At 43.2% G+C, this 27,178-nt stretch overlaps 1 protein-coding gene across 1 annotated transcript in view; it reads left to right on the forward strand.

Annotated features, from left to right (window-relative positions):
- RYR3 (ryanodine receptor 3) overlaps window positions 1–27,178 on the forward strand; it is a 743,078-nt gene that overhangs the window by 232,266 nt on the left and 483,634 nt on the right. Inside the window, 7 exon segments of the mRNA XM_030213678.1 lie at window positions 5,641–5,800; window positions 14,396–14,543; window positions 15,579–15,784; window positions 15,987–16,161; window positions 22,624–22,832; window positions 25,432–25,586; window positions 26,658–26,685. Coding sequence (XP_030069538.1) covers window positions 5,641–5,800; window positions 14,396–14,543; window positions 15,579–15,784; window positions 15,987–16,161; window positions 22,624–22,832; window positions 25,432–25,586; window positions 26,658–26,685 — 1,081 coding nt within the window.

Genomic DNA, 27,178 nt, shown 5'->3' on the forward strand with positions numbered 1-27,178 from the left:
ATATTGTTCCAAGAGTCTTCAAGATCCAGAGAATTTTCTTTACTTTCCAAAATTAAATGAGAGAATCACAAACTGTAACAAAACCACAATCTCTTTATACATGTCAATAGAGAGTTTCTCCATGGACATTCTCGGGGAATGCAGCCACACTGATGAGTGATGTCATTCTCCTAGTGGTGATACAACATGCATGTGTACCAACACAGGCAACATATATTATACACCTTCTTACATATTTTAATGTACATGATCAGTTTTTTTACAGTGTTTTTCAAGTATTGTTGCTACACTCACTTTAGTGACAGTAATATATATGTTTTCTGATGTCTTTGTGCATCAGAACACAACAGAAAAAAGGTTGATAACCACTGCCCCACAATGAGGAAGGGTATTTTTTTGGTTATAAGTACATAAGTACATAAGTAGTGCCATACTGGGAAAGACCAAAGGTCCATCTAGCCCAGCATCCTGTCACCGACAGTGGCCAATCCAGGTCAAGGGCACCTGGCACGCTCCCCAAATGTAAAAACATTCCAGACAAGTTATACCTAAAAATGAGGAATTTTTCCAGTCCATTTAATAGCGGTCTATGGACTTGTCCTTTAGGAATCTATCTAACCCCTTTTTAAACTCCGTCAAGCTAACCGCCCGTACCACGTTCTCCGGCAATGAATTCCAGAGTCTAATTACACGTTGGGTGAAGAAAAATTTTCTCCGATTCGTTTTAAATTTACCACACTGTAGCTTCAACTCATGCCCTCTAGTCCTAGTATTTTTGGATAGCGTGAACAGTCGCTTCACATCCACCCGATCCATTCCACTCATTATTTTATACACTTCTATCATATCTCCCCTCAGCCGTCTCTTCTCCAAGCTGAAAAGCCCTAGCCTTCTCAGCCTCTCTTCATAGGAAAGTCGTCCCATCCCCACTATCATTTTCGTCGCCCTTCGCTGTACCTTTTCCAATTCTACTATATCTTTTTTGAGATACGGAGACCAGTACTGAACACAATACTCCAGGTGCGGTCGCACCATGGAGCGATACAACGGCATTATAACATCCGCACACCTGGACTCCATACCCTTCTTAATAACACCCAACATTCTATTCGCTTTCCTAGCCGCAGCAGCACACTGAGCAGAAGGTTTCAGCGTATCATCGACGACGACACCCAGATCCCTTTCTTGATCCGTAACTCCTAACGCGGAACCTTGCAAGACGTAGCTATAATTCGGGTTCCTCTTACCCACATGCATCACTTTGCACTTGTCAACATTGAACTTCATCTGCCACTTGCACGCCCATTCTCCCAGTCTCGCAAGGTCCTCCTGTAATCGTTCACATTCCTCCTGCGACTTGACGACCCTGAATAATTTTGTGTCATCGGCGAATTTAATTACCTCACTAGTTATTCCCATCTCTAGGTCATTTATAAATACATTAAAAAGCAACGGACCCAGCACAGACCCCTGCGGGACCCCACTAACTACCCTCCTCCACTGAGAATACTGGCCACGCAATCCTACTCTCTGCTTCCTATCTTTCAACCAGTTCTTAATCCATAATAATACCCTACCTCCGATTCCATGACTCTGCAATTTCTTCAGGAGTCTTTCGTGCGGCACTTTGTCAAACGCCTTCTGAAAATCCAGATATACAATATCAACCGGCTCCCCATTGTCCACATGTTTGCTTACCCCCTCAAAAAAATGCATTAGATTGGTGAGGCAAGACTTCCCTTCACTAAATCCGTGCTGACTTTGTCTCATCAGTCCATGTTTTTGTATATGCTCTGCAATTTTATTCTTAATAATAGCCTCCACCATCTTGCCCGGCACCGACGTCAGACTCACCGGTCTATAATTTCCCGGATCTCCTCTGGAACCTTTCTTAAAAATCGGAGTAACATTGGCTACCCTCCAGTCTTCCGGTATTACACTCGATTTTAGGGACAGATTGCATATTTCTAACAGTAGCTCCGCAAGTTCATTTTTTAGTTCTATTAATACTCTGGGATGAATACCATCAGGTCCCGGTGATTTACTACTCTTCAGCTTGCTGAACTGACCCATTACATCCTCCAAGGTTACAGAGAATTTGTTTAGTTTCTCCGACTCCCCCGCTTCAAATATTCTTTCCGGCACCGGTGTCCCCCCCAAATCCTCCTCGGTGAAGACCGAAGCAAAGAATTCATTTAATTTCTCCGCTATGGCTTTGTCCTCCTTGATCGCCCCTTTAACACCATTTTCGTCCAGCGGCCCAACCGACTCTTTGGCCGGTTTCCTGCTTTTAATGTATCTAAAAAAGTTTTTACTATGTATTTTTGCTTCCAACGCTAATTTCTTCTCAAAGTCCTTTTTTGCCCTCCTTATCTCCGCTTTGCATTTGGCTTGGCATTCCTTATGATCTATCCTGTTACTTTCAGTTGGTTCTCTTCTCCACTTTCTGAAGGATTGTTTTTTGGCTCTAATGATTTCCTTTATCTTACTGTTTAGCCACGCCGCCGGTTGTTGGTGCCCATGTGATAGACAGCATCCAGAACCATGTGTCATAGTTTATTACCATCTATGTGAATAATGTGGTTTGGGGGAATCATGAGAGTGAAGGTAGGTGGGCTGCTACCTAGGGTGGCCAAGGCAGACAGTGACAGAGATTGACTCTTCAGTAGGGGTGTGTTGCATCTCTGAGGTCATGGGCCTCTGTACGCATATTCCTCAGGGGTAGCACTGTAGGTCTGGCCTGTGAGCATTTTGAGGGCATCCATATAGGCAATGGTGTGCTGGTAAATGTTTAACAACAGGCTCTCTCCCCGGTCCACCTCTGCGCCCCCCCCCCCCAAAAAAAAAATTTGCAGAGCTGGCTATAGCCGGGGAGAGACCCTGGGGGGGGGGGGGGGGCAATGCCTTACTCCAGGAAAAAAAAATTAAATGATCCCAGGTTCCAATCTAATTCATGTTTAATGTGGGATAAAATGCCATAAATAAGTAAAGAAATATAAACTTTTAATGTTGAGCACCTGATTCTCAAATTGGACATATTCCAAACACTATAATGAAAATAAAATGATTTTTTTCTACCTTTGTTGTCTGGTGACTTTGTTTTTCTGATCATGCTGGCCCAGTATCCGATTCTGCTGGTATCTGTCCTCTTAACTCAGTTTCCAGGGCTTCCTTTCCATTTATTTCTTTACTTTCCGCCTTTCTTCTTCATTTCTTGCCCTACATCCATAAGTAAAAGCCCCCTCTCCAGCCACCCCCTCTCCCCCTGCCGGCCATCTTTTTCGATAATACGGTTGGCACCGCCCCTTTGTGGAGCGGGCCCCGAAGATGGCTGGCCACATAGATGGCCGGCGCCGTTCGATTATGCCCCTCCATGTAACCCTGTAAAAGGGAATTAACTTCCTAGTAGTATGTTTGTATATGCTGTTCTACTTTATTTTTACCAACCCACTGTCACATTTATTTATTTTTTATTTCATTTTATTTTATTTTTCTTATTTCAATAATATATGCAGATATATGTTTCTACAAATATTGTATTGTTTAAAATTAATAAATAAAGTTTGAAAAAAAAATTTTTTTTCTCCTGAGTATAAACTATACAAGGGCCTTCCTGAAAGACTGGGTGTAACTGTAAAATATGCCAATGTTTAGAAATACTTTGAGCAATAGTAGGAGCCAAAGTAGAACAGGACAAAATACAAACTTGCTTAGTTAAGGGTTCTTTAGCATTATCCTGTAATAGCATTTCTGGATTGGCATATAACCCCCATAAGTATGCCTGATGCACAACTTTCCTTGGGTAACCCCTGGCGAAACAAACGTTGACTCAATGTCCTTGCTTAGTTTTTAAATCCCTCATCTGTAAAGCACAGTCTGTGAACCCATAAGAATTGACCAAAGGGCAAAGTTTCCCGCAGATGTATAGAATGACAACTCCGGTAATTTAAATATCAATTTTTACGTTTATTAAGAACTTACTATCCCGCCTATCAGCCTTCTCAGTGGCTTAATGGTGTACAGTGTATGATCTTTTATGGTTTTTTAGTTACAGACCAGAGGGTGTTTTTTTTTTTTTGTTTTACTGAATATCTACCAGCACATGACTACTGGGTTGCTGAGCCAATTCCACCCCCAATCTCCCCAATCCACCCCTTACCCCCACATTCTGAACACCCCTCACCTGAGCACCTCCCTATCCAATCCTTCCTGCCAACTGCATCCCCCCACGATCTGTTCTCTCTCATGGTTTCAAACCCCCTTACCCCCAATGTTCTGAGCCCGTTCACCTCGGAACCCATTCATTCAATCTGCCCTGCCAACTGTGAAACTCTCAGTACACCTCCCCCTCCCACTCCCCCTTGAACCCTTGGGACTTACCTGGGGCCATCCTTTATGGTCTAGTGGGACAGGGCAAGAGCAGTTCCCTTCTGCTCCCACCCTGTCTGGCTCCAAATTCAAAATGATGCCTGATGACCACTGGTGGTAGTCTCATGGTACTACCACTAGAAGTCAGCTTTCCTTATAAGGGCAAATTTGAACAGCTGACCCCTGGTAGTAGTACTGCAAGACTACCAGCAGGGGTCAGTGGGTGCCATTTTGCACCTGGAGCACAGACAAGACAAGAGTGGAGAGGTACCTCCTGTCTCGTCTCATTAGCCCACCAGAAAGGACCCTTAGGTAAGTCTCACACGTTCTTAGGGGGTTGGAAGAGTTTTTTTTTTTTGGGGGGGGGGGGGGTGCAGTTGGCTAGGGGATCAGATGGGGGGGAGTGCTAAGGTGAGAAAGGATCAGAACATGGGGGTTAGGGAGGATCAGAACCAGGAGGGAGATTGGATTGGGGGGTTTCACAGTTGGCTGGGGAGAATTTGGTTTGGGAGGTGCTTAGGACAGGGTGGATCAGGACATAGTGTTAAGGGGAGATTGGAATGGGGGATAAGATTTAGGGGGGTAGGTGCGTGAGAGTACCTCATATATCCCCTTAGGTAGGTCTCAGCCAATATTCAGCCGAAACCTCCATTCTGTCCTGGCTGAATATCAACCGGGATCCAAGTAAGTGTCAGCAGTCAGTATATGTCTGGTTATGTCTAGACATAATGCTGTTACCTGGACATAGCCTAGCATTGAATTTCCGGGTCTGATTTACCCAATGTCAGTCTGTGAATATTGACTGGTATGTTGTTGGATTATGTACCTCCCAGGAGGAAATTCACCCTAGCAGCTGTTACAAGTTTCAGCACCCAGTTTTATTTCTCACTACTCCTGATCTCACAGTTCTCTCTTACTGTAGCTTTCCTTCCCTCAACTCTCACAAGCCTTCTTGCATCTGAGTTTCCAGTGATGGGTGAGTGAATCAGCAAAAACTGGTGTTTTCTTAAACACCAGTTACCAAGTTCCCCCTGTTCCTGCAATCATCCAGATAGATTGGTATCTGTTGCACATTTTCTACTTTCCAGTTCTTCACAAGATGTAAGGAACAATGAAATAAAAAATTTGCACTATTTATTTTATTTATTTGTTACATTTGTATCCCACATTTTCCCACCTATTTGTAGGCTCAATGTGGCTTACACTATAACAACCAGAGAGCTTTTCATGGTAACCTCTACTAATGCACTCTGCTATGTTCTTGACTTACAGTTACATAATGTCTAGCGGGTATAAACCTGCCCCTCTGGATCTTACTGATGTGAAACTTTTACCTGCACAAGAATTTCTAGTGGATAAACTTGCTGAGAATGCACACAATGTTTGGGCAAAGGACAGAATCAAACAAGGATGGACCTATGGCATCCAACAGGTAAACCTTATCTTCATACACAAGCCCTTGGGACAGAATGAGAGGGCCTGAATTTCAACAGGGCATCAAAGTGAAGTACCAATGGGAAGGGCTCAACTTCATTTATGTATTACTGTAAGCAGTGGTATCTATGTATGTGCTTTTTCAACCTCCAGCCTGCCCCTAATCCCACTTCCTCAAATGCCAATAACTTTGACCTGTTTATCTTGTGAAGTATGGTGAACAGATTAAAAATTATCTGTATAAAAGTGGAAGAAATATGCAGTCAGTGCTGACCACATAAGTCTTTTTGAATCTTTGGTCTGGATTGCATTCTTCCTGAAGTTGTTGAAGAGTGTAGCAATGGCAGGGTTTGTGAGTGAAAGTGGGGTGAACAGACTACTTGCAGCAGTGGGGATGAAGGGAGGCATGGCAAGCAATTTGTCAATGACAGTGGGATAACTGGAATACTGATAGCAGAGTGGGTAGAGGAGTGGTCAGCAATAATGGTTGGGGCATAGCATAGTAAAAGTTATTTATACACTATATTTGTTGGTTGTGTCCCAAGGAACAGGCTTATTGGAGAGCAGTTCGTGCTCGCTTGCAGGGTTGGCATGGTTGCCCTGTGCAATGGCACCCTGCGGTGTTTCTTTTTGGTAAAAAACCACAGGGCCTTACTTGATGCCAGTCTTTGTTGGTGTAATATGCTTTGTCAGGCTGCCCGCCTGAACCTGGCAAAATACTGGAAACATAGGGTGGTTCCTCCATTGTTGCAGTGGATTACCAAATCATGGTACATTTAGAGAAACATAGAAATATGATGGCAGATGAGGGCCAAATGGCCCATCCAATCTGCCCTTCCTCAGTAACCACTAACTCCTCTTTTTCCTAAGGGATCCCACATGCCTGTCCCATGCTTCCTTAAATTCTGACACAGTCTTCGTCTCCACTACCTCCACTGGGAGGCCATTCCATGCATGCACCACCCCTTCCATGAAAGAGTGTTTTCTTAGATTCCTCCTAAGCGTATTTCCTCTCAACTTCTTCCTATGCCCTCTCATTCCAGGGTTTTCCTTCATTTGATGATATGCATAGCCGCCGAGAGGGGGGGCAGGGGGGAAAAATTCCCCGGGCCTGTGCCTCCAAGGGGGGCCCGGCGCCACAGTCCAACCCGCCCTCCATCTTTGACCGTCTGCCCCCTGCATTGAAATCGCAGTCTCACCTCCGTGAAAGCAGCACTGCAGGCAGCAGAATGCCTTCCTTCGGCCCTCCTTCCCTCCCTGTGTCCTGCCCTCGTCTGACGTTACTTCCGCGAGGGCGGGACACAAGAGGGAAGGAGGGTCGAAGGGAGGCATTCTGCTGCCTGCAGCGCTGCTTTCACGGACGTGAGACTGCGATTTCAATGTAGGGGGCCCGGCCCAGTGACGGACGGAGGGGGGGAGCGGTGGCGACCTCGGGGGGGGGGGGGGTTGAGGTGGGAGTGGCGACCTGGGGGGTAGAGGGGGTAGCAGTGGCTGTGGCAATCTCGGGGGGGGGGGGGAGTGGCAGCGACCTCGGGGGAGGGTGGAGGGGGGAGTGGCGGCGGCGGTGACCTCGGGGTGGCAGGGCGGCGAGGGCGGCAGGGGCGGGGCCCAGTCTCTCGGCAGCCCTGATGATATGGAGCATTTGACTGCACTCAGGCAGAAAACTCAATTGAAGTGGGAGGACATTTGGGCACCTTTTGTGCGAGCTTGTTCTGTTTTAAATGGTTGTGGGAAGATGGCACCTATTGGGATTTTTGTTTTGCTGGGTGGTTCCAGCTCTTTGTTCTCATCTATGGGGTTGTGGAGGAGGGGGAGGTTGGGTATTTGCTAAAGTTTCAAAGTTGTGTTTTTTTTTGTTTGTTACATTTGTACCCCGCGCTTTCCCACTCATGGCAGGCTCAATGCGGCTTACATGGGGCAATGGAGGGTTAAGTGACTTGCCCAGAGTCACAAGGAGCTGCCAGTACCTGAAGTGGGAATTGAACTCAGTTCCTCAGTTCCCCAGGACCAAAGTCCACCACCCTAACCACTAGGCCACTTTTTCTGATGTGCTCTCCATAACCCCCTCCCAAAAACAAAATCCCACACACATTACCAAAAACAGTGTTGGAAGTATTGCCATTCTATTTGTGGCTGTTGGAATGTCTGGATACTGTTTTATTTTTTGTATTTTCTCATTTTCTAATGGTTGTAGTGTGTCTGGACTCTCAATAAATTACTTCTATAAATTAAAAAAAAGTTATTTATACAATTGTATAATAAAACTGTTAAACCTGAGATGAGACACACATTGGCAAAGATATCCATGCACACAGTAAAAGTGGGTATCCAAGAAAACAAACAGGCAGACGATCCGTAAGAACGAAGTTGGCAAAAAACCAGCAAACTAGTTGAGAAAAGTCTGTATTTAGAACTTATTCACCACATCAAGGTTAAAAGCATTAAAACACTAGAAGCCAGGCCATGGCCATGTTTCACCCTCAAAGGATGTGCCAGGGGTTAATGAGAACTGTAAATGAATATATAAATATGTTAGTCTAAATCGTAAAATTATGTGTAAAATATGCAAGTAAACCACAGACATACAAAATGACTATTAAAACTAAAAGTAAAAAAACAATTTGATATAAGGCATGCATATATCAAAGCAAAACAGCAAAAGTAGAGACTTACAAATGCGCAAACCAATAGTGAGATGAAATAAAAAACCAGTTTATTCAGAATATTCATATCAAGGACCTGACATGGTCTGTGTTTCAGTGCCAAAGCGCCTGCCTCAGGGGTCACAATCAACTTTCTCTGAGAAGAGGCTGATAGGCTTGAATAATTCCTTTATGTATGCAAGTTAATCCACAGAGAGAACAAAAGAACAGCCAACCGATCAGCAAACACCATATCATAAATAATAAAAAATATGCATATAAATTTAAGAACATAAATCATAAGTAAAAGAGATGAAATGAAAATCAACATACCCAAAACGTGTGATTCCAAAATGTCACCTATTTGGTTGAAAGCTACAAATGGAAAATGATCAGCTAAAAATCCTCATTCAGACTAACATAGTAGATGACAGCAGATAAAGACCTGTATGGTCCATCCAGTCTGCCCAACAAGATAAACTCATTTACATATGGTATGATGTGATACATCATGTGTACACCTGATCTTGATTTATCCTTGCCATTTTTAGGGCATAGACTGTAGAGGTCTGCCTGGCATGGGCCTTGTTCTAAAATTTTTGAAGTTGTTGTCAAAGCCCCTGAAAAGCTCCACTCCAGCCTATCCGAATCTATTCAGCCTTGATCAGGGCACAGACCATAGAAGTCTGCCCAGCACTGGCTTTCCTACCTAATCTCTGCTAAGCTTCTTTGGATCCATTCCTACTAAATAGTCTTCCTTTGTGTTTGTCCCACGCATTTTTGAATTCCATAAGAATATAAGAATAGCCATACAATGGTCCATCTAGCCCAGTATCTTGTTTCCAATCAGTGGCCAAGCAGGTCAATAGAAACTCAAATAGTGGCAACATTCCATGATACCAATCCCAGGATGAGCAGTAGCTTCCCCATGTCTGTCTCAATAGCAGACTATGGACTTTTCCTCCAGGAACTTGTCCAAACCTTTTGTAAATCCAGATACGCTAACTGCTGTTACTATATCCTCTGGCAAAGAGTTCCACAGCTTAACTATTCATTGAGTGAAAAAATATTTCCTCCTATTTTTAAAAAAGTATTTCCATGTAACTTCCTTGAGTGTCCCCTAGTCTTTGTACTTTTGGAGCGAGTAAAAAATCGATTCACTTCTACTCGTTCTGCACCACTTAGGATTTTCTAGACCTCAATCATATCGCCCCTCATTCATCTCTTTTCTAAGCTGAAGAGCCCTAACCTCTTTAGCCTTTCCTTATATGAGAGGAGTTCATCCCCTTTATCATTTTAGTTGCTCTTCTATGAACCTTTTCTAATTCCGCTATATCTTCTTTGAGATATGGCCACCAGAACCGAATGCAGTACTCAAGGTGAGGTCACACCATGGAGCGATACAGAGGCATTATGGTATTTTCCATCTTATTTACCATCCCTTTCCTAATAATTCTTAACATCCTGTTTGCTTTTTTGGCCGCTGCCACACACTGGGCAGAAGTTACCATTTGCATCTCTATCACCTCCTGCAGGAGGGCATTCTAGGTATCTACCACCCTCTCTGAAAAAATTCGTCCTGACATTATTCCTGATTCAGCCCCCTTTCAACCTAAATTCATGTCCTCTAGTTCTACCGCCTTCCTGTCTCTGGAAAATGTTTGTAGGGTGGATTAATACCTTTCAAATATTTGAATATCTGTATCATATCACCCCTGTTTCTCCTTTCCTCCAGCAAGTCTCTCCATATACATCTTGCTATATAAACCCTATACCATTTTTGTTGCTTTTCTTTGAACTGCTTCAAGTCTTTTTACATCCTTATCAAGATAAGGCCTCCAAAACTGAACTCTATTCAGTGGGGCCTCACCAATGACTTGTACAGGGGCATCAACACCTCCTTTCTTCTGCTGGTTATACCCCTCTCTATGCAGCCTAGCATCCTTCTGTCTATGGCCACCTCCTTGTCGCACTGTTTCATAACCTTGAGGTCCTCAGACACCATCACCCCAAGATCCCTCGTTCTACAGTTTCTTGTCAGTTGGGAGAGACTCGCTCCTGTGCATTTATGCCATGGAGTTATTTAAATGTTTCTATCACATCTTTTCTCTCTCATCTTTCTTCCAACTATACATATTGAAGTCTATAGGACTATCCCCATATACTTTATGACAGAGACCACTGACCATTTTAGTAGTTGTTCTCTGGACTGATTCCATGCTGTTTATATATTTTTCTAGAATTGTACACAATACTCTAAATGGGATCTCACCAGAGACTTATACAGAGGCACTATCACCTCTTTTTTTCTTTGCTGGCCATTCCTCTCCCAATGCACCCAAGCATCCTTCTGGTTTTTGCCGTCACCTTTTCTGCCTATTTGGTCACCTTAAAATTGTTAGATATGAGCACTACACTATTGAGTAAGGAGGGGATACTCTTTTTATCCTGCTGCTGAGCTATTTTCATTGCTACATCTACTAATTATCAGGTGTTTATACCCTTTGGGACCATAATAGTTGATAATCCCTGATAGAGAGGTGAAACGTGGCCATGTCAGGTTGTTTTTTTAAAGTGGCAAGAATAAAAGCCTTTTTAACTATTAGAAGACATGTGTTCTGCTTTTGTGGACTATACTGCTCTCTTTGCAGTACTTTTGTTTTCCTCTTCTGGATTTCTTTTCTGGTACATGCGGGACATTACCACCTATATGTCAGTGACTGGGAAATGATTGAGGGTGACATCACCCCCTGTGTATCTGCTTCTTGGGGTGCTGTAGATTTTGACCATGAGTTCAGGCATGGGGAGGTGGGTGCCAGCATGACTTTCCACCATGTCACAGTGAGGATATACATGCAGCAGTGGCATGGGGTGAGTGCTGGGGTTTTGTGGAACTGCAGGGGGGGCAGTGAGGGTATGTGTTGTTGGGGCCATACCTTTCCATTGTTTCAGGTGACTCCAGAATGGGTTGGTCCTCCAGATGGCCCTGTATCTGTAAGATATGAGAGGATGCAACACACTATATTCCAGTGTTACTACTGATGTGTGATAAACATATCCATTAGCATGTATTAAGTATCTCCCTGTACAAGGGGCAGAGTTGCTGTTGGGATATCTACCAGGTGCTTATGGTACTTAAATGCCATTTTCATCACGCCTGTGTGCATTATGGCAGGCCTTCTCAACTCAGTCCTTGGGGCATGCCAAGTCCCATCAGGGTTTCTGGATGTCCACAATGAATATGCGCCTATGCGAAAAATTTTAAAACATTTTTATTTGATAAATTTTAGGTTGTATTTGTCACTGTTGTGCCCATGTTTCATGCTCTCCTTCCTCTCGCCACCTGGTGGCCAGACCTGGTGGCTGCAATGGACTGTCTGGTTATTGTCACCCGTTCCAGATTTCAGCTCAGTCCGGTCCGGATCTTCCAGGCTGCCAGACTTGCTTGCTTTGGTTGAACCTACACAGCACCCGTAGTTGCCTGGTGATTGCTGCAGTGAGCCTCAGCTGCTGCTGGGCTTATTAGCCAGTTGGAAATTCTCTGCTTTGCTTTTGCATTGCCTAAGGCCCTGGTTTGTTGGTGCTTGTTGCTCTTCTGCCTAGTTTGGCTTTTATTCTAGTTCTTGTCTGATTCTGGTTAGGCTGTGTGTAGTTTGGCGTAGGGTTTGTTTGTTTCCTAAGTCTTGTTCCTTGTTTGTCTTTTGTGTTTAGTTTCTGTTTGTCTATGTTTCTTGTTCAGTGGCTGCCTGGCAGCTTTCAGTTCTGTCTCGTGTTTATCAGTGTTTGTTCCCTGTTTTAGTGGCTGCTTGCAGCTTCCAGTTCCTGCCCTGTCCTGTAAATCCTGTCAGCCGCCTGCAGCCAGGGGCTCAACTCCTGGGGAAGGGCGGCTAGTGCAGGTGAAGTTTTGCTGTTCCTATCTGAGTTCTGTCTTGTTCCTGGTGTGGGGTGGTTTTGCCTGTCACTGCCGCTCCTCGGCAGTGGCCCAAGGGCTCACAAACTTAGTCCCTGCTTTGGAAAACGTGACAGTATTTTAATGCTTTATGTAATTTTGTATTTCCTTATTTTGTATGAAGTCATCTTATTTTGTTAACCGCCTAGAACCTCTTGCTGGGACTAGTGTGGTCTATAAATTGCAGATTAGATTAGATATGCAAGAGACAGATTGGCGTGCACTTCGTTCTTGGTATGCAGATCTGTCTATCACATGCGTATTCCTGGTGGATATCCTGAAAACCCGATGGGACTTGGTGTGCCTCGAGGATTGGGTTGAGAAGCCCTTCATTATGGGATGGTCCTCCTATTCTACAAAGGAAATTAGATGTCTGCTTTATTTTATGGAATACTAGTGTAACCAGGTAGATACGTGCATATGTGCTTAAGCATGAGGCCAGACAGAGAACTAGCCTAAATGTGTGCTCTTAAATTCTGGAGATACACACAAAATTATAATATTTTATCAGTTATGCATGTAAGTGTAGGCCCCATCCATGCTGCGCTTAGACTCTGCCTATATACAATACAGCACTGATTAGCCGAATGCTGATTATTCGGATGTTCAGTTATCCGGACCAGCATCACCCCCTCAGTCTCTATTTTCCACAGATAGTTGAAAAATTAAAATTGCTCATCAGAAGGATGTGGAACTGTCCGGAGGTGGATAGAAAGAAGGTCCTGCAAAGCTCCACTGTATCGCGAGTGCCATGCAAAGTCACATTTCTGTGCATTCGTGTCAATATGAGGCACGCGTTACTCAGCGGAGCTTCAGATGGTGCCATATCATTTTGGTGAGAAATTTTAATATTTCATAGGTTTGTCAAATCATCCGGATTTATGATTATCTGGAATACCTCCTGCCAAAGAAAGTCCAGATAATCAGCATTATATATATATATATTTCCATACAAAAACACTCACCAATAAATCCTAAATAAACAGAGCAAAAAAGGCAATATTAACCTTAGGGGAGGAAAAAGCCTCATAATTATCTGTGCACAACTAGTGAATAACCTCCAACTGCTGGTCAAGGTTAACCTTATTATTAAAAAATTAAGAGGGTCCTTTTATCAAATTTTGCTCCAAATTTTTACATTTTTTTAAAACTTGTATGCCTTCCAAAATAATGCAGCCCATTAGAAGTTCATGAATTCCAACTTAAAGAAAAAGAAGTTGGAGGTTATTTATGCCTATGATAGAATAAGTGGCACTAGTTGTGCACAGATAATTATGAGGCTTCTTAATGTATCATGATCCACTTCATATGGGTGCTTCAGATATCAATAAAGTAATACATCTTATGCCATTGTTTGAAACATTTACACACATAATTTGCGAGCAAATCTTAGCACCTATTTTAGAGAATTATCCTCATCAAGTCTATAACAAACTGAGGTATATCATGAGGCAGTAACTACACAGGAAGTCTTGTGCAGGCTTAGAAAAGCTTAGGGGCCCTTTTACCAGATAGCTGTAAAAGGTGGCCCACGGTGATGTCGGCATGTGGGATTGCTGCAGGCTGAGGCCACCTTTTACCACCACTGATAAAAGTGGATTTGTCCACAGGAGGCAGTAAATGGCTGTGTGATAATTAAAAGATTGTCATGTGGCCATTTACAGTTGGAGCCCTAATTAGGAGGCAGTAAGGTCTCCAGCATTAACCGCTGCCTGATTACAGCTGCTGCCTGATTACAGCCAAGCACACCCCCGGCGCTAGAAAATAAAAAAAATATTTCCTAGTTCCAGAAACAGAGTGCAAGCGTGGCGGTAGGGTTGATTTCCTGTGTGCAAACCTGGTGGTAGCTCTACAGCCAGGTACTAAAAGGGTCCCTTAGAGAGCTGTTCCATTGCCTGCGCCATTGGATGACATCATCAACCTTGTGTTTGATTTATCTTACTATAGCGAACTTCCATTACAGGGAGCAATTATGCTTTGTGTATCTTCTGATCTCTTGAAGGACCTCAAGAACAAGAAAAACCCTCGTTTGGTGCCACATGCTTTACTTGATGAACGAACAAAGAAATCAAGCAGAGAGAGCCTACGGGAAGCTATCCGTACGTTTACTGGTTATGGCTATAGCATTGATCCACCAGACCAAGAACTGGGTAAGTTTCAACCACCAGTGACATTGATAATAAAAGCAATGATAAATTTTTACCTTCACAATGTTAAATCAGGTAAATCAGTAACTATTAGTACACTTGTTATCGCTTTCTATATATGGTGTTATGAACCACCTAGGATGGTCTGTATTTTAACACGGTTTATATTAAAAAGTATGATTAGATCCTAATCTAAACCTTAAAAGATAACCCTACTGAATAAATCCCTTAGACAAAAAGGATTGTTTATTCAGCAAAAAGATTCACAAAGTACTTTTGTGAGAAAATGCATGTTAACCTTTCATTCAGGGCCCCTTTACTAAGACGTGTAGGCGCCTATGTGCGTACAATGCACCTCAAATTAGAACTACCTCCTGGTTACCATGTGCCCTGAGTGGCAATTCTAATTTTGACGTGTTTTCAAAACACACTGCAGAAAATAATTTCTATTTTCTACCTCTTGACGCTAACCGGGCAGTAATTGGCAGTGTATGCGTGCTGATGATTACCGCCCTGTTAAAGTGTGAGACCTTACCGCTAAGTCATAGGAAAAAACCTTACCTCTGCAGCTGTTCAGTCTCTTCTCGCTGCCCATGGCCAACTTTGGCCAAGGTTTCGACTCCTGCATCAGGGTCCGTGGCGTCCACCGACTGATATTTTAACTGCTTAATCCTTTCTCCATCCAGAGATAAGATTTTTCCCTATTACTAGAAGTCTGGATAAAGTAAACAATAACGGGAGTTTTTTCAGCCTATAATGAATGAATGGGGCTCCCTAAGGTTGATTAACTGATCGACAAAGGAGTACCTTATCATTGAGGCTTTTCCTCCTTTTGAAGAGATACCACCACCAAGAGAAGTAGAGATCAGTTTATGTTGATGAGTTTGGTGAACAGTGTGATATTCTACTAGCTCTGTGTTGATATATATAATAAATAAGTAAGTCAGAAAATAAATAAATAAATAGTCTGTGTACTGCCACAGTGCTGAGGCTGACAGCAGTGTCTCATTTAGACTTTTCTTTGTGTTCTTTTCACAGCTGATCAGGCAGTGGAAAAAGTTGGCATTGATAAGATTCGTTTCTTCCGTGTGGAAAAGACATATGCAGTGAAGTCTGGGAAGTGGTACTTTGAATTTGAAGCTGTGACTGGAGGAGATATGCGAGTTGGCTGGGCTAGGCCCAGCTGCAGGCCTGACATCGAATTGGGAACAGACAACCAGGCATTTGTATTTGAAGGAGCCAGAGTTAGTAAAGTCACTTTTTAAAAAAATTTACAAAGAGATTGATATTGAAAAGAATTTATGTGGTCCGCATTGGGTGCTAAAAAGTCCTTTGCTTTAAAAATTAATTGCCTGTAAACAATAACTTTTAGCCAGATGCCATGAAGTGCAGATGTGGAGAGAAGGTGATTAGAGTGTTTTCATAACAGAGGTATTCTTTCCTCAGGGTCAGCGCTGGCACGCAGGCAGTACATTCTTTGGGCGGAACTGGCAGACAGGTGATGTCGTAGGTTGTATGATCAACCTGGAAGACAAATCTATGATTTTCACTCTAAATGGAGAACTACTTATCACCAACAAGGGCTCTGAATTGGCTTTTACCGACTTCGAGACAGAGGAGGGTATGTGGAAATTTATACTGAATTGTATGCAGCTCTGTGAGAGACTTGACTACTGATGCTTGCTGTGACTGGGAGTACTGATACTTGGGAAGAGGCAGCATGGATTTATTAAGGGAAGTCAGGTGTTACCAGTCAAGTCTCTCACGTCTCTTTATTACTTGATATACCGCCCATCAAATTTTATCTGAGCAGTTTATATACATAATAATGCAATAAATCAAGAATAAGAAATAGAATTCCATTTGGATAGGAAAGTAGAGAAAGAAAAGTATTATAGTAGAACTACAGTGCTGTCCAGGTCACCCCACTGCACTCACATCTCCAACTGCTCCAACTTCAACTTCCTTCCCACAAGTGAAGACCTTTAGGAAAGCTTTCTTAAACAAATATGTTTTCACGTTGGTTTTAAATGTAGGTAGATACTCTTGTGATCTTATGGATAAAGGAAAGGAGTTCCAAAGACTAGGGCCTATTACACTATTAGAATTCTTCGAAACAATGAGTAAGACTAAATGGTTAATTTTCCCAATAGAAATAAATAAATATTAAAAAAATGTGTATGGTCTTGCAAACAAGCTAACCCTCAATTATGCCAATTTGCATCGGTATTTACCTACGGACAAGTGGACTAAACTAAAGGCCAATAATTTCACAGAGTTTTGCAGGTGATTGAATGGGCTAGCCCCATTGGCCACATGGATAACTGGGTCAACCACCTCAGGTGTGAAAAATGGGTTTGCCCACTTGTCCATAAGACTGTCCATATGTAAAGTGGAGGAATGAGTGAGGTGTTCAAATCTGCAATAACACAAAACTATTCAAAGTTTGTGAGGAATTTCAGGAGAATGTTACCAGAATAAGGAACTGGGCATCTAAATGGCAGATGAAATTTAATGTGAACAAGTACAGAGTGATCCATATTTATTGTTATTTATTTATTTCAGAACATTTATACCCCGCCTTATACCACTTAAAGCAGCCTCAAAGCGGCTTACAATGAACTGTAAATCAAAAACAATGACAATAAAGAGGGCAGAAGAATCAGAGGGGCAGGACCCATACTTAAAAGCATATGTTATAGAAAATGCTTGTGCATAAATGATAGGCATGTTAATACCTGGTTACACTAGTATTCCATACAGGAAAGTAGGCGCCTATTTTTCTTTTATAGAATAGCCTCCTATCAGGTACCCTATTACAGAATTGCCTCATAATGGTTTAGAGGAGTATTTTTCAAAGGCGCTATATTCCTATGGGTGTCTCTAGTGTTTAGTGCATGCTAATTTTTAGCATGCAATAAAAACGCTAGTAAAAGGACCCCTGAATGAAATTCAGCTATAAAAGAAAACTATTAGCAAATCAGCTTTCTTCCTTTTTAAAACTCAGTTCCTTTTTTAAGTACAATGCAGAACGCAAGAGCTTGTAATATGATTGGAACTGCAGATGTTCTAATGCAAATGATTCAAAACACCTACAGGTAAAATTGAGTCACATGCTACCATATTCAAGTATAGGGAAGTCTCCACAGCCATTAAGAAGAAGCAAAGGCACTGGGTAGAGCAGCAGCAGCAGCGGACAGGAAAGAGTGTGGTTCTTTCCTGCCCCCAAAGAGGCCACTAGACCACCAAGATAGTCCCAGAAAGGGGGGGCTGGAAACAAAGAAGGGGGCTGTAGTGTGCAGGAGAGGGGGTTCTTGTAGTGTGCAGGGAGTAGGGGTGGAACAAAGGTGGATGGTGTGTGTGTTTGCATACCTTTTGGCCAGGGGTAGGGGGTGGGAACAGGAAACAGGGTCCTTTTACTTTCAGGGTCCTTTCAGGTGTGCTGAAAAATGGGCTGCATTAGTGGAGGCGCGTGTTTTGGGCGCACCCAGATCCATTTTTCAGTGTGCCTGTAAAAAAGGCCTTTTTTATATTTTTGCCTAAAATGGACGTGCGGCAAAATAAAAATTGGTGCGCGTCCATTTTGGGTCTGAGACCTTACTGCCATCCATTGACCTAGCAATATGGCCTCACGCGGTAACCGTGCGGTAATCATCTATGTGCATAGAAAGATGATTACCACTGGGTTACCGCCGCACGCCAGAAAATAAATATTATTTTCCGGTGTGCATAGCGGGCATGTGTAAAAAGCGAACTTACCACCCAGGCCACGCGGTAGCCGGGCGGTAACTCTGAATTGACACACGTTGGGCGCATGTAGGTGCTTATGAGGGGCATAATCGAAAGGGGTGCCCAAGTTTTCCTGAGGATGTCCCGGCGAAGGGGTGGGGAAACCCCTATTATCGAAACAAGATGGACGTCCATCTTTCGTTTCGATAATATGGTCAGGGACGCCCGAATCGTGAAATTTAGGTCGACCTTAGAGATGGTCGTCTCTGATTTTCGGCCATAATGAAAACCGAGAACACCTATCTCAGAAATAACCAAATCTAAGCCATTTGATCGTGGGAGGAGCCAGCATTCGTAGTGCACTGGTCCCCCTGATATGCCAAGACACCAACCGGGCACCTTAGGGGGCACTGCAGTGGACTTCATAAATGGCTCCCAGGTACATACAGTGGTGGAAATAAGTATTTGATCCCTTGCTGATTTTGTAAGTTTGCCCACTGACAAAGACATGAGCAGCCCATAATTGAAGGGTAGGTTATTGGTAACAGTGAGAGATAGCACATCACAAATTAAATCCGGAAAATCACATTGTGGAAAGTATATGAATTTATTTGCATTCTGCAGAGGGAAATAAGTATTTGATCCCCCACCAACCAGTAAGAGATCTGGCCCCTACAGACCAGGTAGATGCTCCAAATCAACTCGTTACCTGCATGACAGACAGCTGTCGGCAATGGTCACCTGTATGAAAGACACCTGTCCACAGACTCAGTGAATCAGTCAGACTCTAACCTCTACAAAATGGCCAAGAGCAAGGAGCTGTCTAAGGATGTCAGGGACAAGATCATACACCTGCACAAGGCTGGAATGGGCTACAAAACCATCAGTAAGACGCTGGGCGAGAAGGAGACAACTGTTGGTGCCATAGTAAGAAAATGGAAGAAGTACAAAATGACTGTCAATCGACAAAGATCTGGGGCTCCACGCAAAATCTCACCTCGTGGGGTATCCTTGATCATGAGGAAGGTTAGAAATCAGCCTACAACTACAAGGGGGGAACTTGTCAATGATCTCAAGGCAGCTGGGACCACTGTCACCACGAAAACCATTGGTAACACATTACGACATAACGGATTGCAATCCTGCAGTGCCCGCAAGGTCCCCCTGCTCCGGAAGGCACATGTGACGGCCCGTCTGAAGTTTGCCAGTGAACACCTGGATGATGCCGAGAGTGATTGGGAGAAGGTGCTGTGGTCAGATGAGACAAAAATTGAGCTCTTTGGCATGAACTCAACTCGCCGTGTTTGGAGGAAGAGAAATGCTGCCTATGACCCAAAGAACACCGTCCCCACTGTCAAGCATGGAGGTGGAAATGTTATGTTTTGGGGGTGTTTCTCTGCTAAGGGCACAGGACTACTTCACCGCATCAATGGGAGAATGGATGGGGCCATGTACCGTACAATTCTGAGTGACAACCTCCTTCCCTCCGCCAGGGCCTTAAAAATGGGTCGTGGCTGGGTCTTCCAGCACGACAATGACCCAAAACATACAGCCAAGGCAACAAAGGAGTGGCTCAGGAAGAAGCACATTAGGGTCATGGAGTGGCCTAGCCAGTCACCAGACCTTAATCCCATTGAAAACTTATGGAGGGAGCTGAAGCTGCGAGTTGCCAAGCGACAGCCCAGAACTCTTAATGATTTAGAGATGATCTGCAAAGAGGAGTGGACCAAAATTCCTCCTGACATGTGTGCAAACCTCATCATCAACTACAGAAGACGTCTGACCGCTGTGCTTGCCAACAAGGGTTTTGCCACCAAGTATTAGGTCTTGTTTGCCAGCTGCATGCTGAGGCCCTTTTACTGCAGTGTGTCAGATGGTCCCTCTTCCACTCTCCAGCCAGGGTCAACCCTGCTTAGCCTGTAAGCTGCAATGTAGGCCTGGACCTTCGGACTAGGAGTTTGTCCTTATTCCAAACCCCCAGCTTCTGCAGCTCCTTCGGATAATGGCTACTCAAGCTGTCCTTAAGGTAGTAGTTCAACAAACATGCAGCAACTCCAATACTTTTATAGGTTAAGGGTTTTTATTTACACCAGTTAGTCACACCGACTTATTCCAGTTCCAACTTCATCATTACAGGACAGTTCTTCACCTCAAGTTTCTTACATTTATTCCATCTCAACAATATAATTCAAGTTCCTGTCTCAAGACATTTTAACCCCAGTCCAGTTTCTCTTGGCACTACCTTCTGTTCTCAGGTAGTTTACTGACTACTTTCACTTTTCACAAACAGTTCATTTCATCAACATACCTTCTCCCCTATGAAGATTTTAGTTACAGTCCAACCTTTCAAGGCACTCCCTTCGATGCACAGTAATCTGCAGAGTTACTCTCCTCCACAGATTCCTCCCCAACTGCACCAGTTTTGTTTCCCCAATTTTAAACAGTTGAGGTAATACTGCAGCCAGGAAACCTCTCACCTTGCCATCTGGAGCCTGTGCTAATGCCGGTACCTCCATACACTCTCCCCCTATCTCTTCCCCTGCCTCCATTTTATCCCATTCCATATCCTCCTCCTCCCCAAAGGGTTCTCCCAGCTGCTCCCCATCTCCCTGATTAGAAACCATCTCCCAATCCTGTCCCTCCCCCTCTATTTCCTGTAAGTCCTGCATAGGGTCTGGTGGATTGTGGGAATGGTAGTCCCTATCCTTAGTTATTATTCTGATTGGCCTTTTGGCCACTAGGGGGCAAATTCCATGTCTATAAGGAACCTGTGAATGAAATTTGCTCTTCCACCTGAGCACATTTCCCTCCTGTCTCTGCCTTCATCCTCCTTGAAGCAGTCTTTTCTCAAACCCCTTACAAGTGTGTAAAAAGGCTGAAAAAAGAAATGGCCTTGTGGTAAGTTCGCACTTGCTGCACAGCCAATTCAGGGGGAGCACTTACCGCCACCCATTGAGGTGGCAGTAAGGGTTTCCGTGCTAACTAGGTAGCGAGCGGCATTGCCCGATTACCGCCAGGTAACCCCTGTGCTAAAAAATCAGACCTGACTTTCTGTAGCATCAGAAATGGTGCATTCTGGAGTTGGATCAACCGACGGCTCACGCATTGGGCCGGCAGTAGTTCCAGATTACTGCATGGCAACCCTTTAGTAAAAGGGCCCCTTAAGTTCTCCATTGCCCCAGGTACAAAATAAGTACCTGTATGTAATATGTAAACTGCTTTGACTGTAACCATGGAAAGGCAGTAAATCAAATCCTATCCCCCAGTATATTTTGTTCCTCCTTAAAGTGATAGCACCAGATTTTTTCAGGCTCTGTAGATACTTGGGAACAAATGGATGTTTGGATTTCTAAAATGTCAGCGTACCCCTGTATTTTCTGAAATATTTACTTACACGTGTATATGCTGGAATATACACATTTATGTTGCCTGGTGACCCCACTGATATTGTAGACATGGATACTTGTAAAATGGATGCTCTCACTGCATGTAACTGGCACATGCACATCCCATTTCTGAATGTGCTTTAGAAAAGTCTTTCTGTCAGCAGATACTGTTCCAAAATACTCAGGTGCAGAATTTTAATTTGAAAATTGCCTAAGGAACAGGGACTCACCTCTTTTCTACCCATTTGAACCTCTTTTCTAAGCAAAATAACGTTGGTTGCTTTTTGAAAAATATGTGTGTATTTCCAAACTCTACACCATCCTCCAACCCCAACCTCAGGAAAAACCTCCCCTAGCATGGGTAAAATTACACCTACTATTTTGTTTGCATATAGGATATAAATAATTTTCAGTAAGTCCAGTTCCACATGTAAAGCACTTTCTACTGATGGAAATGACTTTCAAAATTCTTCCTAGTGTTCATAACCACCCAGGAAGTGGACCATATTTTGAAATCCTCAATGGCCTAAAGCAAATAGAACGTTAGAAATTATTTAGAAAGGAATGGTGAATAAAACTTTAAAAATCATGAAGCATCAATATAGATCTGTGGTATGCCATTCTGTTGATCTCATCTCAAAAAAGATATAGCAGAACTAGAAAAGTACAGAGACAGATTTAAAAGAGAGCAGACCTTAGGCATTTCCATAGAAATTTCATCGTACAGAAAAAGTCAGATTCTGGATTCATCTCATTAACAGCAACATAACCCCTCTCCAGTAGTAGATATATTATGAATTAATACAAACCCCTTTAACAGTCACTCAGGACCTATAGATTTGTTCTAGCATCCCATAAGAGCACCATCATTTCTTCTGTACTTGGAAGTAGTAATGAATGTATCTGGTGTACCTTTGCTGATTTTGTTGATAAATTCATCTAATCATATTCTCACGCCTCTCTTTCAGGTTTTGTCCCCATCTGCTCTCTGGGGCTGTCTCAGATTGGTCGCATGAACCTTGGAAGGGATGCCAGTACTTTCAAGTACTACACAATGTGTGGCCTTCAGGAGGGTTTTGAGCCCTATGCTGTCAACATGAACCGTGATGTTGCCACGTGGTTCAGCAAACGCCTGCCAACCTTTGTCAATGTGCCCAAAGATCACCCTCATGTTGAGGTACCATAAATTGTTCATAACCTCGATTACACATCTACCCCCCCCCCTTTACAAAGTCTTACTAGTAGCTACCACGTGGTAATGCCGACACAGCCTATTCACTTTGAGTGGGCTGTGTCGGCACTGCCGCGCGGCAGTCACAAGCACAGCTTTGTAAGGGGGAGCTAGTTATAAGATATGTCAATGACAGCCAGTAAAGTTGCTGGCTCAGATAGCTCTGAGATGTCTGAGGAACTGTCAGTACTGGACCTAGATTTGTATCTAACAATTCTAGGCAACCTGTAACTGTGTCTTTGAATCTTTAAAATAGATAGCCTCTGGTCAGTCTTCAACTGGCAGCAGCTATAATGTTCTACCATAAGACACTTTTACAGGCTTCGGTTGAATATTGGTCAGGATCCACTTAAGGTGAAGCAGGTCCTCCAATACTCTGATTCCAATACTTCACTCCCTCCCGACAACCCCTTGTAGATCAATAGGCCGCCTCCTTCCTGATACCCTGCCCCCAAGAATCAATTGCCTCCTCTTGATCTCCCCAATTCCCATTCCCTCTTCTCCCCCTCAAATGGAAATAAATGCCCAACAAGTATCCTTAACCCTTTGTAGGCCCCCTGGGTCTATCTTTTAGATCCCTGGCCATCTAGGGGTCCAGTAGATAGAAGTGATGCCCACTCACTCCTGCCTCTTGTGGCTCTAGCTTCAAAATAGCTGCTGCGACTTCTAGTGGCAGTCTTGCGGTACTCTTTGGGGGGGTTGTCAGAAGGCCTGTTGATCTTTGGGAGGTGGGGGGTCAAGAGAGAGAAAAGACTATGATTGCTTCAGGCTACTGCCTGGAAGCTGTGCATGTACCGAATGATATTCGGTGCTGGCACCTGCATAGCTAGAGCAAATAAAACACAAAAGGACCTTCAGGAGCAGGACAATGGAATTTTCTTTATTAAAAAGACCCAACACAGGCCGTGTTTCGGTGACTATTTGCCTGTGTCAGGGGTCACGAAAGTTGACAGACTTCTCTGTAAAACAGTAATGGATCTGCCACTAACTGGGCTAATCACTGCAGTTCAATCCTGCTTATAATTCTGAATATAAGCTGTCAAAGCGTAAGGAATAAATATGTGCCTAAATCTTGTGAACTCCGGAAACGCTCTCATTGCAGTGCAATCCTGCTGATAATTCTGAATATACACTCTCAAAGCTGCCAAAGTGTTCACAAGATTTAGGCACATATTTATTCCTTACACTTTGAGAGCGAATAATCGCCAAAACACAGCCAGTGTCGGGTCATTTCAATAAAGAATACACCATTGCCCTGCTCCTGAAAGACCTTTTGTGCTTTTTTTTTTCTCTGTCTGTTTTGTGTACTTCAGACCCGTTCTTTCCCTCTGACCTGCATTGCTAAGCACCCAAATTTAGGACTGCTGTTTGTGCAGTTCTATTTCGTTACTTAGATATTTGAGCATCAATACTGAATATTGGCACCTACATAGCTGCCAGCTCCTCCCCGACTTTGCCTTCAGAATGCCCCTCTCTGGTCAAAAATGGCTGGTTAGAACTGATATTCACGCTTAGGTGCTGTTGAATATTGGTGGCCAGCCCTCAGTGCAATCTCACTTTGAATATCGACTAGCCCGTGTTTATATCTCTAATGTTAAAGATTCACACAGAAGGCAAACAGTTCAAAACACTGCAGTTAAACTGATTACTGGCTCATAGAAATGTGATCACGTGTCTCCCTACTGAAAAGTTCTTATTGGCTCCAGTTTCCTAGAATCCCTTTATAGATCTTGACATTAGTGCACCAGACCCCCTGTCTACAAAGCTGAGCAGAGTTGCTGACACAGCCCATTTAAAGTGAATGGGCTGTGCTGGCAGTACCGCACCGCCAGCCACTAGCGCTGCTTTGTAAACAGGGGCCCAGATCTTCTACAGAGGTTTACCTCGTATTTGGCCAGTCTGCTCATCTATATACCTCTCACTCTCACTGTGGTCTGTTCAAAATCTTCTCCTTATCTTTCCTTCTCACACAGTCAGATTTTATTAAATTTGATCAGCTGTGGAGCACCTCCCCTTACACTTACCATTAAAAGCATCCCACAGGAAAGGTAAGGAAGTACTAAAACTCACTTCTTCAACCTGGCTTTTCCCGTCTGATTTTGACAGGAACCGGAGCATTAGAGAAATTGGGGCTCTCTTTTTGAGGCCAGCTCTAGCCTGAGACTAGTTTAGTGGCACTGACTATCTAGCCTGTTTTTCTCCTTCTGCTGTTCCTTCTGTTTCTCTGCCTGGCCTTCCTTGTGTAACTTAGAAATGAACCGTTGCTGTTTTTGTCTGTTCTTGTAACATCCATTACCTCTGTTTTAATCTTATTATAAACCAGGTAGTTTATGTATTGATGGGTGCATATCAAATAAAGATAAAACATGAAGGTTCTGAGGGCTACAGATAACTCTTGAGTCTCTCCTCTGGGCTGGGCACTGCTGCTCTGTCTCTGACATGGGCAGTGATGCAAAAACTATTGAATCTACAACTTCTGGCTCTGAATAATAAATATTTAGTAACTGCTACAACCAGTATTCCTTAAACACATATTTTTTTTTAGGTAATCAGAATTGATGGAACCATAGATAGTCCACCCTGCCTGAAAGTGATTCACAAGACGTTTGGTACCCAGAAGAGTAACGTGGATATGATCTATTCTCGCCTCAGCATGCCAGTAGAGTTCCACTCTGCATTTACCTGGGATATCCCGAAGAGGTAGGCGCTTACTTGTCTTTACAAAATACTAGTGTAAATAGAAGATGCACGTATTTACAGCAGCCCTATAAATGTAAATATCCATGTAAATGTCTTTGCCAATATTTGTCAAATGTGTATATTTTATAATCTACATGCCATATCTGCGTGCTCTGTCCACTTTCTAACCAAATTTCTTCTGTGTGCATGTCCACTGGCAAAGAATGCACGAAAGGAAGGAGTAGTGTAGCCAGCAAAACTCTTCCAAAAGGAGGACAACTGAATGAAATTAGACACTTTATTCCTTGAAGGACCCAACATGGCATCATGTTTCAGCTTAGTGCCTACCTCAGGGATTTAAAAACAATAAATGAACATACAGTACAAATGAATTTATGACATATACAAAATAAAAAATTGAAAATATATTCTGTCCTTATCCAGGGCGGATTACAAATAAACACACATAATCATGAAACATATAAAACAAATTACATTATGACCAACTAAAATAACCAGCCGAACAATCAATAATATCCCACAAATTCAATCAGTGCAGGGAGCAGTCAGTTACTGTACCCAGAAGCTCTAGGCTGCATGCTGCAACAAATGTTGCTTCAATAATTTTATAAATGCTGTATAGTTCTTCTATTGACATTTCCTATGTTGTTTCAAACAAATGCACATTCCTAATATGCATTGGCATTGTACAGATTTCAGAACAATATCAGAAAGAACTTCTGTACTCTCCATTCCTAATAAAGTGAAGCCTAAGTTATATAATTTCTGGTTTCTAAATGAAATGTCAAACATTTATCACTATTACTGACAAAGGGGGGGGGGGGGGGGAGTTACCAGCATGGGCTACCATTGAGACATGTTATTTTAATGTTAACCCCAGTTATTAATAACTAGAGGTCTCATTGCATACTATGGGACCCGTACCAAAATAGCACAAGGTAGTTGTAAAATAATATCTCTTAATGGTAACCCACACTGATAACTACACTCCTAAATTACTACTAATATGACTGATTTTTCTCCCAGTCCAAATGTTGCTGTTATATTAACATAAATGTTTTCTTCTTCAAGGAATCAGCTTCAAGAAATATCTACAAAGGTATGTTCCACTTTGTTCCCCTTTGCTCAGTCTGTTCACTCTCAACCAACTCTTATTTCTTTATATCCCCATGCTTATAACTTCCAACTCTCTTTACTCTAACTCTATATCCTAGCTCATTGTTTCCCAACTTTCTCCTGGAGGCACACCTAGCCAGTCAGGGTTTCAGGATTACCACAATGAATATGCATGATGTAGATTTGCATACAGTAGGTCTCCAGTACCCTGAAACTGCTCATATCCCCAAAATTATACTTTACCCACCCCCAGTACTATGCAGCATCCCATAAACTACCCCCTGCAACTGCTCCACTACCCCTAAACTGCCCTGACCGCCCCCCTCAAAAAAAACTACTGCAACTGCTCCGACCCCCAAAACTATCACCTACAACTGCATTACACCCCCAGAAACTGCTCCACCCATTAAAAATATCCCCTTGAAAGTTTTCCACAACCCCCAAACTGTCCAAGCCCCCCAAACTCAGCTCCATGC

Source organism: Microcaecilia unicolor, chromosome 9 (genome assembly GCF_901765095.1).
Source record: "Microcaecilia unicolor chromosome 9, aMicUni1.1, whole genome shotgun sequence".
In the NCBI taxonomy this organism is placed as follows: domain Eukaryota; kingdom Metazoa; phylum Chordata; class Amphibia; order Gymnophiona; family Siphonopidae; genus Microcaecilia; species Microcaecilia unicolor.